The sequence below is a fragment of the Colobus angolensis genome, unplaced genomic scaffold (genome assembly GCF_000951035.1).
Source record: "Colobus angolensis palliatus isolate OR3802 unplaced genomic scaffold, Cang.pa_1.0 Scaffold97, whole genome shotgun sequence".
NCBI classification, from domain to species: Eukaryota; Metazoa; Chordata; class Mammalia; order Primates; family Cercopithecidae; genus Colobus; species Colobus angolensis.
The window spans coordinates 7,124,244-7,136,294 of NW_012123709.1; the positions used below are offsets into that span (position 1 = coordinate 7,124,244).

The following is a 12,051-nucleotide window of genomic DNA, read 5'->3' on the forward strand; positions in this document are numbered from 1 at the left end:
TTTTTGGAGACAGGGTCTCACTCTGTTGCCCAGGCTGGAGGGCAGTGGTGCAATCTTGGCTCACTGCAACCTCTGCCTCCTGGGTTCAAGCGATTCTCGTGCTTCAGCCACCTGACTAGCTGGGATTACAGGCACATGCCACCACATCTGGCTAATTTTTGTATTTTTTGTGGAGACAAGGTTTTGCCATGTTGCCCAGGTTGGTCTTGAATCCCTGAGCTCAAGTCATCTGCCCGCTTCAGCCTCGTGAGTAGCTGGGACCACAGGTGTGTGCTACCATGCCCTGATCTTTTTTTGTGTGTGTAGAGACAGTCTCCCTGTGTTGTCCAGGCTGGTCTCAGACTCCTGAGCCTAACCCTCTTGCTTCAGCCTCCCAAAGTGTTGGGATTACAGGTGTGAGCCACTGTGCCTGGTCCCTTTTTAGTTTTCTGTCACAAATAATGAATATTGACTGCTGTCTCTCTAACCACAAGAAAATAGGTTTTTGGGTTTTCTCTTACAGTGGTTAATGTGAAGATTTCAGATGAACTTTGTGGCTAACTAAGATCACCTGAGCATCCCTGGCGTGACTTGCTGAGCCTGCTCTCTGCTGTAGTTTACTTAGAATTCTTGTAGTTCTTGATCTTTTGATCCTCTTGTTTACTTCACACTTATTGATAACTTTTTTCCTTTCCTTTAATTTGCATGTGGTAAATATATCACTTTGATGTTGGGGTAAAAGGGCTTTCCTCCTAAAAGCAGGAGAGTTCTCTAGGCAGGGTATTAGTTTTTATTGCTGCTGTGATAAATTACCACAAATGTAGTGGCTTAAAACATACAAGTTTATTCCAGTTCTGGAGTTTAAGAGTCCAAAACGGGTCTCACAGGGTAAAATCAAGGTGTCTGCCGGGCTGAGTTCCTTTCTGGAGGACGCTGCGAGCATCTGCTTCCTTTCCTTTTCAGCTTCTAGAGGCTGCCCAATTCCTTGGCTCTTGGCCCCTTCCTCCGCCTTCAGAGCCAGAAACATAGCATGCCTCGGACCTTACTTCTTTGGTCACATCTCTTTCCCTTTCTCTCCTCTTCTGCCTCCCTCTTTCGCTTTTAAGGACTCTTGGGATTCCCTGGGCCCACCTGTGTAACCCGGCATAGTCTCCCTATTTTAATGTCAGCTGATTAGCAACCTTGATTCCTATCTGCAATTTTAATTCCAGTGTGCTCTGCAGTCTCTCATATTCATATTCGGGGGATGAGGACACGGACATCTTTGAGGCACCTGGAATTCTGCCTATCACAGGTAGAAGTTGATATCTTTAATAAAACAGTAAAAAAGGTACAAGTGAACTTTGGTTTGAAAATTTTTAGAGTTCTTATCTTTTAGCCTGTATTTTTCTGGAGGAGTCATGCCCTGTGTTTCTCAACCTTTTAAACCCATGTCTTCTTTTGAAAAACAAGAATCACATTCTATGGTCAATAATAAACATATTCATTTTCCCCCCTAAAATATTCACATAAACAGCCCCCCTAATGCTCCGCCCAAGTGTCTGAACTAAATAAGGTTTATCACACCTGTATTTAGCCTACAACTGGACCATCATTTTTGACTTATGGATTCTTTTAAGCTCTGGGATATAGCATTCACACTTTTATTCAGACTTAAAATCTGTGTAATATTTGCTTTATTTTTATCACCAAACCCACTTCCTCCATAATAGTGATTATTTCTATTGTTATTGTGAACTTATTTAAAGAGGCAACAAATATTTTCTGGATGTGCCCATATACTTAAGAGGTAGGTAGAGTGCAGCTGGTGCTCGTTCAGCAAAAGTAAAAGGCCCAGCATCTCAACTGTGTACTTGACTAGAAGCTAATTTTTGTCTCATTGTTGTAACAGCTGAAGCAACTCATAGCAATAGGATAAGATGATTGATTTTATAAGGTCTGTGGTTTCAGAGCATGTATCCCGCAGGGCACACACACTCTCTCTCTCTCCATATATATAAAATATATATATTTATTAAGCTTTACAGACTTTTTTTTTTTTTTTTTCTGTGACGGAGTCTTCCTCTGCCCCCCAGGCTGGAGTGCAGTGGCTGGTTCTCAGCTCACTGCAAGCTCCGCCTCCCGGGTTCACGCCATTCTCCTGCCTCCGCCTCCCGAGTAGCTGGGACTACAGGCGCCCGCCTCGTCGCCCGGCTAGTTTTTTGTATTTTTTAGTAGAGACGGGGTTTCACTGTATTTGCCAGGATGGTCTTGATCTCTTGACCTTGTGATCTGCCCGTCTCGGCCTCCCAAAGTGCTGGGATTACAAGCTTGAGCCACCGCACCCGGCCAAGCTTTACAGACTTTTAAGAACATTTTTAGATTGACAAAAAATTGAGAGACTAGTCTAGAAAGTTCCCAGTTACTCTGTACCCAGTTTTCCCTGTTATTAGCATCTCACATTAGTATGCCACATGTGTTACAATTAATGAACCAGTATTGATATATGATTATTAAACAAAGTCCACACTTTATTCAGGTTTCCTTAGACTTTACCTAACGTCCATCGTTTCTCTCTTTCAGGATCAAAGTATACTACATTACATGTAGTTGTCACGTCTCTCAGACTTTCCTTGTTTTTGGTGACCTTGATGTTTTGAGGAGTACTGGTCAGGTATATTGTAGGATGCGCCTCCATTCACACACTGTCAACATGCGTTACCGCTGTTGATGTAAACCTTGATCACCTGCATAAGGTAGTTATTTGTCAGGTTTCTGCACTGTCAAGTTACTTGTTGCCTGCACCCCGCACCGCTTTCTATGTGGCACCCTTTGGAAGGAGGTCACTGGGTAGCACCTTCCTTGAAGGTGGAGTGTCTATATAAATTCTTTGGAATTCTATATGGGAGATTTGTCTACCTCATTTGTGTATTTACTCGATCATTTTTACTAGTATGGACTCATGGATATTTATTTCGTACTGTGTGCTCCAACCCAATACTACTTTTTGTTATTGCTCCAGTTCATTCCAGCTTTGGCCATTGGGAGAGCCTTCAGCTGGCTCCTGTGCTCCTTTGACATACCTTCATTAAAGTGTGTGTGTGTGTTTGGAGAGGTATGAGGACATACATAAAAATAAGATTAGCTGGGCATGGTGGTGCATGCCTGTAATCCCAGCTACCTGGGAGGCTGAGGCAGGAGGATTGCTTGAGCCCAGGAGTGTGAGGCTGCAGTGACAGATGACTGTGCCACTGTACTCCAGCCTGGATGACAGAGCAAGATCCTGTCTCTAAGATAAATAAATGCATGCATACATTTGTGATTTCACTTTGTATTGATTTCTCTTTGATCTATTAGAACTGAGGATGAAGTAGATTCCAACATTAGGCTTTGCTCTGAATTTGAAAGTAATTTTTTTTGGTTGAGATCGAGGATGAGGAAGATGGTCAGATTAAACCTTGCCTGTTTTGTGTCTCTGTAGATCTGCCTTCCCATCACATTTAGAATAAAACCCAAATTCCTTACCAGGCCATATAAGGCCCTTCATGATCTGACTCCTGCTTGTCTCTTACACCTCATGACTTCTCTCTTTCCTCCTGCTTCAGACCAGTGTATCCATAATACCGGCTTTGTTACCGATGCTTCTGTGTGCCGGGATTGTTCTCTCCTGAGGATCTGAGAACTTGCTGCCAGGAATGTTCCGCTTTTCTACCCCTAGATCTTGGCGTGGCTTGCTTCCTTATTCCTTCTAGTTCTCTGCTTAAATATTAGTTGGCAGAGGTTTCTTTTCTGTTTTCTTTTTCTTTTTTTTTGTTTTTTTTTTTCTTTGAGAGGGGGTCTTGCTCTGTCACCCAGCCTGGAGTGATCTCGGCTCACTGTAACCTCTGCCTCCCAGGCTGAAGTGATCCTCCTACCTCAGCCTCCCGAGGGGCTGGGACCACAGGTGCGCACCAGCCCTCCTGGCTAATTTTTTTGTGTTTTTGTAGAGACGGCGTTTGGCCATGGTGCCCAGGCTGCTGAGCTCAGGAGATCTGCCTGCCTCGGCCTCTCGAAATGCCGGGATTATAGGTGTAAGCCACCGCACCCGGCCTTCAGAGGTTTCTTCACAGAGGTTGCCCCCGTCGCTCTTCATCTCATACCTACTTTATTTTGATACCATTTATCACTACCTGAAGTTATTGTGTCTTATGTATTTATCCTAGCATTATAAATTATTCACTTTTTGTTGTTTGACTCCTCTGGTGGAATGCAAACTTCATGGCTGCTTGGACTCAGTCTCGTTCACTGCTGTATTCCATGCACATTGACTAATGCCTGGCGTAGTGTCAGCTCTCTGTAGATATTTGCTATGTAATGGAATAATGGATTTTGTGTTTAAGCAAGGGATTACTTCCAGTATTCTGGAAACATTCACATTTATTTTCTGGTAGCAGGTTTTATGCTTTTCCTGTTACAATTAAAACCAGTGAAGGGAAAAGGGGTTTAGCTTCCATCTGAAATAAAATCCACTCTCTGGGCTCCTCTCTGGTTAGAGTCCTCTATTTTGCCATCAGTTAAAAAAAAGCCAGAATGAATTTAAATTTCCCTGGCCAAAAAAGTGGCATCTGTCAGACTTTCTAACGTGTGTTTTCTTTCTTTGATGCCCTTCACAACCTGAAGGCGTATAGATTAGGTCTTTTTAGTTGCTAGCAGCACACAGTAAGCAGCTGTTTACACTTAATATTTAACTGCCCACCTGGCCTTTGAAGCCTGGTGTGATTGAAGGGATGGCAAGCGACAGAGCCTTACAGAGTAGGGGCAAGAATAGGACAGTGTTCCAGAGGTCAGAGAGTTTTTTTGTTTTCTTCCATCTTTTGTTAGAGTCTGAAATAAATGGTGACACCTAAGAGGAGTTTAAGAAATTGTGCACCAAATCTCAGGTTTTACAAGAATGAATGACCAGGCTTTCTCTACCCTGACAGCATCATCGAGAGGAAGGTGAGAGGTGGGCTGGGCCTGAGCTCTGGTGTGTATCGGTTATCATTATATAATGCGGCCAAGAGAGATGCTGCCACAACAGTTATTACTAAGATTACTAGGGAGCACTTGGCCAAGATGAGGTTAGTCCACTGCAGCCTGTTTCTCTTGCTGATGGCAACCAAACTCAGTGGGCAGATTACCTGAGGACTCAGAAAAGTAAAGCTGGCAGATCGTGAAGTAGAAGCCTGGAGAAGCAACCTGAGTGGGGGATGAGAGGGGTAAGTTTCCCATTGTTCTTTCCCTTTTCTTTTTTGAGACTGAGTCTCGCTCTGTCGCCAGGTTGGAGTGCAGTGGTGTGATCTCGGTTCACTGCAACCTCCTCCTGGATTCAAGCAATTCTGCCTCATCCTCCTGAGAAGCTGGGATTACAGGCGCACGCCACCATGCCAGTCTAATTTTTGTATATTTAGTAGAGATGGGGTTTCACCATGTTGGCCAGGCTGGTCTTAAACTCCTGACCTCGTGATCCACCCGCCTCGGCCTCCCAAAGTGGTGAGATTACAGGCGTGAGCCACCTGCGCGGCCTCATTGTTCTTTTCTGTCTGGCTTTGAGCCAAAGGCAAGCTTTCAGCAGAGCTGCAGTGGTGGTACAGAAGTAGCAAAAATCCAAGAGAAATCTCATCCTTCTGGCCAGAAGATCAGGAAAATGTAAGCTGGAGAGTGCGGGGGGGAATGCCTTCCTTTTTGAATCACAGTGGGCAGAATCCTTGGAGTCTTTAAATTTCTGTGAAGCAGAGAAATAATCTCATCCTTATGCAAAAGGTGTAAGGCACCCATAATGTTAGCATTGCTAACTCCAAGGGAATTTTACCAGCATGCAGATGTTCAGGCTTTGCATGTCTGGCTGTGGCCCAGCCTCAGAGTTTGTGTACCCTTCCTGCTGCATAATCCTGATCCTGGGATTTGCATTTTGTTCTGATGGATGGGGAGCTTTGAGAAAATCCACCTTTCTCTAATACAAGGTAAAAGCTTTCTCCCTTCTGCAGGCGCCTTTGCTGCCCTTTCTTTTAATTAAATATTTTTTCCTCCCTAATGTTGGGAGAGCTTCCTAAAGGTCACAATTGAAAAGGGCTGCAGAAGGGAGATGCCGATTATAGTAGTATTCTGTCTTGTCATGGGGGAAATTGTGAATCGTTCGGCCTCTGAAAAATGTTTTCTCTTGTTTCTCCATTCTAGTTAATATTGTTGGGATTGGAAGGAAGGAATTTGTGCTAACATGTGGCCATGATGCCATTTATTTGATGGCTGAGGAGCAACAGAAAGCAGTTCAGCTAGAGGGCATGCCAGCCAAACACCTTTCAAATGTCATGCATTGTGTGGAGGAGGTTTTAAGAATAATGCATGCACTTGTCTTTATTGCAAACAATGCTGTCTTATTCCATCTACAAAATATTTGCACTTGAATTCTCTGAGTACAAATTTTGCAGTAGTTGTCATTTACTTTCTGTGGACTTTAGGAATGCTGCTTACACAAGTGCTGTGAGTGCTCACTGCTTTTTCATGTTAATATTGTCATGTGGAAGTGCTATTATTTTATTTTATATTTATTTTTGAGATGGAGTCTTGCTCTGTCCATCCAGGTTGGAGTGCAGTGGCTCACTGCACTTGCTCACTGCAACCTTGGCTCACTGCAACCTCCACCTCCTGGGTTCACGTGATTCTCCTGCCTCAGCCTCCCCAGTAGCTGGGATTATAGGCACCTGCCACCATCTCCAGTTAAGTTTTGTATTTTTAGTAGAGACAGGGTTTCACCATTTTGGCCAGGCTGGTCTCGAATACCTGACCTCAAATAATCTGCCCGCCTTGCCCTCCCAAAGTGCTGAGATTACAGGCATGAACCACCTTACCTGGCCATGTGTAAGTGCTCTTAGAGATACAGAGAATAAGCCAGGCGCAGTGGTTCACCTGAGGTTGGGAGTTCCAGACGAGCCTGACTAACACGGAGAAACCCCCATATCAAAATTTTAATTTTGTAAAAATACAAAATTAGCCAGGTGTGGTGATGCATGCCTGTAATCCCAGCTAGTCGGGAGGCTGAGGCAGGAGAATCACTTGAACCTGGGAAGGGGAGGTTGCAGTGAGCCGAGATGGCGCCACTGCACTCCAGCCTGGGCAACAAGAGCGAAACTCCGTCTCAAAAAAAAAAAAAAAAAAGAGAGAAAAAAAGATACAGAAAATATTTTTTATCTGAATGTGGTGGTCTGTGCCTGTAGTCTCAGCTACTTGATAGGCTAAGGCAGGGTGCCAGAGCAAGACTCCATCTCTAGAAAAAGAAAAAGATGCAATTTTTTAATAGAAAAATTCACCCAGGCCAGAAATGAGAAAAGATAGGCATTTTATAGACTCTTCATCAGGGAAGAACTGAAAAGGAGAATAAATTCAAAAGAGGAGCTTCAGTGCTCACTTTGGCAGCATGTATACTAAAATTGGAACGATTCAGAGAAGATTAGCCTGGCTCCTTCGCAAGGATGACACGCACATTTGTGAAGCGTTCCATATTTTTTCCGCATGTTCGCCCTCATAGGTGGGAACTGAACAATGAGATCACTCGGACACAGAGTGGGGAGCATCACACACCGGGGCCTGTCGTGGGGTGGGGGGAGGGGGAGGGATAGCATTAGGAGATACACCTAATGTAAATGACGAGTTAATGGGTACAGCACACCAACATGGCACATGTATACATATGTAACAAAGCTGCACGTTGTGTACATGTACCCTGGAACTTAAAGTATAATAATAATAAAGGAGCTTCAGATGCTGGAAAGCTGGAGGAGCATATGTGAAATCATTTTCTGTCGGGTAAAATGTATATGCAGAAAAAGACTTTTCAGATGATTGGGCCAGTGATTATTCCTCACCATTTGGTCAGCCTGTGCGTATCGACTGTCTCCACACGGGGTAGGTGCTTAAAAGGAAAAGAATTTTGGTAGGTCCGTTTGTTTTTAATACGCAATGGCAAATCAAACAGCTTTTACTGGTTAGGGCTGGAGTTTGTCCCTTTTCTAAGAAAACAAGTAAAACGTTATGTGAAGGTTGTGTCTTGTGCCTTATGAAATTTGGCCTAATTCGTGAAACTTACAGCTTTTCATGACAAGGAGAGTAAGGTCGTAATTCAGTCAAGGGGCTTGAATGATGTGATATGAGGCGCTTTTATGAAGGTATCCACAGCTTTAGGAAGTTACAGCTGCCCGTCTGTAACCCAGAGCAAGTACTCATGAAAGAGCAGCGAGAACTGAAATGCATTTCAGAGCTGTGAGGTGGTGTGAGAAGACGGGATGTTCTCTGCCAGATGATGGCAGTAACCCTTTAGTTAACAAGGACTCCTAGAGGCTTAAACCAGATGATCTACATGCTCTAAGAGAAATAGTATTGTTTCCACCAAATTTCTAATTTGCCTCCTTGGATTTATGTTGTGGAGCAAACTTGTAAAGGCATCAGTAAGAAAGTTCTAAAAGCTGAAAAGAACACTACACTTTTAAAACCTCTATTTCGAGGCATAGAAAACGTGTTTAAAAAATCAAGACATTTTTGAACTTGTATGCATTAAAGTGTAATTGCATACAAAAGAACTGCTTAAGACTTTGCAATTCTATTTTTCTAAATTTTGCTACAATAAATAGTCATGTATTGCTTAATGGGGATATAGTCTGAGAAACATGTCATTAGGTGATTTGTCATTGTGCAATACCATAGAGGGTACTTACATAAACCTAGATGGTGTAGCCTACTGTATACCCAGGCTGTATGGCATAACCTGCTGTCCTAGGCTACAAACCTGTGCAGCATGTTACGGTACTGGATACTGTAGATAGTTGTAACACAATGGTGAGTAATTTGTGTGTCTAAACATAGAAAAAGTACAGTAAACTTACTGTGTATAGGATGAGAAATGGTACATCTGTATAGGGTGCTTTCCATGAATGGAGCTTGCAGGACTGAAAGTTGCCCTGAGTGAGTGAGTGAGTGAGTGGTGAGTGGTGAGTGAATATGAAGGCCTAGGACATTACTGTACACTACTGTAGACTTTATAAACACTGTACACTTAGGCTACACTAAACTTTTAATTTTTTTTAATAATTAGCCCTAGTTTATTGTAGTTTTCTTACTTTATAAACTTTTAAATATTTTTGCCTTTTTGACTCTTGTAATAACACTTAGCTTAATAAATTCCGGACACAATATCACTGTCTTCCACCTCCACATCTTGTACCACTGGAAGGTCACTAGGGCCAGCAAAATGCCTGGAGCTGTCATCTCCTATGTAACAATGCCTTCTTTTGGAATACCTCCTGAAGGACCTGCTTGAAGCCTACAATTAGCTTTTTAAAAAGTAAGTAGAATGACTATACTCTAAAATAATGGTAAAAAGTACAATATAGTAAATAAATCAGTAACCATTTAGTATCATTATCAAGTATGTACTGTACATAATTGAATGTGCTAGACTTTTATATGACTGGTAATGTAGTAGGTTTGTTTACACCTGTATCGCCACAAACATGTGAATAATGCCTTGCACTATGACATTATTTTCAGCTCCATTATGACCTTATGGGACCACTGTTGTAAATGTGGTCCATTGTTGACCAGAATGGTATGTGGTGCATTATTTAGTTGCTAGACAATGGAGTTTTTAATCATTTTAGAACCTTAGGCTTACTGGCCGGGCGCCAAGTGGCTCACGCGTGTAATCCCAGCACTTTGGGAGGCAGAGGTGGGTGGATCACTTGAAGTCAGGAGTTCGAGACCTGCCTGGCCAACATGGTGAAACCCTGTCTCTACTAAAAATACAAAAATTAGCTGGGTGTGGTGGCATGCACCTGTAGTCTCAGCTACTCGAGAGACTGAGGCAGGAGAATTGCTTGAACTGGGAGATGGAGGTTGCAATAAGCTGATTGCACTACTGTACTCCAGCCTGGATGACGTAGCAAGACCCTGTCTCAAAAAAACAAAACCCCAAAAAACAAAAAACAAAAAACCTTACTGAAATCACTTGTCTCGGTTAATTGGCATCTTACGAGAATTGATAGTTACATGGTGATAGGGACGTTACCTGAAAAATCTTAAGTGGTTGATATCTTCTCTCTTGAAATGTTATTCTTAGGGGAATCTGCTTAACTTTACTGGAATGGGGATGAGGTCTCCATGCTGTTTAAAATGGTATGGTGGTGGTTGCTTTGCTTTGTTTCGTTTTGTATGAGAGCTCAGTTCTAGGCTTTTGGATGATTTGTTAATAGGTGAACAGAGTGAGTGGATTTGAGACAGGTGGTTGGGTTCATTATAGGTGAGAAACTTTGTAAATGATACCTTTTCTTTTCTTTTTTTTTTCCCTTGAGACAGCGTCTCATTCTGTCATACAGGAATGCAGTGGCACAATCACAGCTTATTACAGCCTCGACCACCTTGGGCTGAGGTGATCCTCCCACCTCAGCCTCCTGAGTACCTTGGACTACAGGGATGTGCCACCACGCCTGGCTAATTTTTGGTACTTTTTTGTAGAGATGGGGTTTTGCCATGTTGCCCGGGCTGATCTTGAATTCCTGGGCTCTAGTAATCCACCTACCTTGGCCTCCCAAAGTGCTGCAATTACAGGTGTGCACCACCACACGTGGTTGGCAAATGATATTTTGGTGAACCTGAGTTATTTAGAAGGTAATGGTCTGGAACTCTGAATGTGAAGAGGAAACAAACCTTTTGTTTTTGACTAAACAGTTATGCTGGTTTAAAATGGACCACTCACCGGAGAAGGGAATTCTCTGAGTATTTAATTTGTTTCTGATTATATACTCCATAGCATACAAGCAGGTAGAGACACTTGGGTTTAGTTAGTGGAGAAAAGTTTGTTGACTGGATCAAAAACTCCTGTTGGTAATATTTTAAAAAGATTCAGGTTACATTTTGTAGCCCAGGAGATACATATTGCTGAGATACTTTTGACTGAAGTGTGGCATGAAGGGAAAGGGGAGAATTTGTAAGAATAAAGAGTCGTGTGCCCACATGCAGAGTATCAAGTACCAGGAAGTAGATAAAATTGACCAGGTGAGGTGGAGAGGTCAGTACGGATGCGAGCCTAACTCGGTGTCTATTAGTATTGTAAGTTTACTACATAATAAGATTTTTTAAAGTCTGTGGTTTTGTTGATCTGATAGTACTGTGTACTTCATTCTAATGCAGTACGTAGGAGAGATAAGTTGCTTTCCATTTTTTGTTTGTTGTTTTTGTTTTTTGAGATGGAGTTTTGCTCCTGTTGCCCAGGCTGCAGTGCAATGGCACAATCTCGGCTCACCACAACCTCTGCCTCCTGGGTTCCGAGTAGCTGGAATTATAGGCACGCACCACCATGCCCGGCTAATTTTGTATTTTTAGTAGAGACGGGGTTTCTGCATGTTGGTCAGACTGGTCTCGAACTCCCGACCTCAGGCTGTCCGCCCGCCTTGGCGTCCCAAAGTGCTGGGATTATAGGCATGAGCCACTGCGCCCAGCTGCTTTCCAGTTTTATGTCCACATAATGGTTACTGTTCAGATCTGAGGGTGTATTGTTTGAAGGAAAGTTAGAGTGCATCTAAGGAGCCAGGAATGTACTGTCTCCAATTCTTGATTCTGCTAACGAATGGTAATTACTCTTTCATGCCACTCATTTTTATCATTTTATCTCTGAAATAAAATAACACCTATGAGAAAGATATAAGGGCCTGGAGAAGGAAAGGGATAGAGTGAAGATCCCTTTGAGACGTGTCACTCAACATTAGCTTTGTGGGCTGGTTTACCTTTTTCTCTGTCACAGTCTCTCTACCCACTTTTTTTTCCCTCGTGTATTGCCGTTTCTGAGCAAGATTGAGAGTTGACAACTGTTACTTTTTTATTCTTTGTTCCTAAAGACCAAGGGTGGAATTTTTAGTTCATTTCCCCCATTATCCTTAAACAGTGAGATTGTATTATAATAAAACGTTTTTGGGTATTTTGTGGAATTTTTAGAAAGGTGCTCCTTTGTTATCTTTTTCCTCACGCTGACAGCTTCGAATGGGATTTGACTGTGAGCCTTTGTTGTGGCTCGTCTTCATGCAAAGTCAG

At 42.8% G+C, this 12,051-nt stretch overlaps 2 protein-coding genes across 4 annotated transcripts in view; one reads left to right on the forward strand and one right to left on the reverse strand.

Annotated features, from left to right (window-relative positions):
- CHRM5 (cholinergic receptor, muscarinic 5) overlaps positions 1-12,051 on the reverse strand; it is a 112,964-nt gene that overhangs the window by 46,994 nt on the left and 53,919 nt on the right. The gene's annotated exons all lie outside the window — the stretch shown is intronic.
- The window catches only part of AVEN (apoptosis, caspase activation inhibitor), a 169,684-nt gene continuing 168,610 nt past the window's right edge, over positions 10,978-12,051 (forward strand). The window contains exon 1 of the mRNA XM_011932726.1: positions 10,978-11,073. Within this exon, the coding sequence (XP_011788116.1) occupies positions 10,978-11,073 (96 nt within the window). The remainder of the gene's footprint in view (positions 11,074-12,051) is intronic.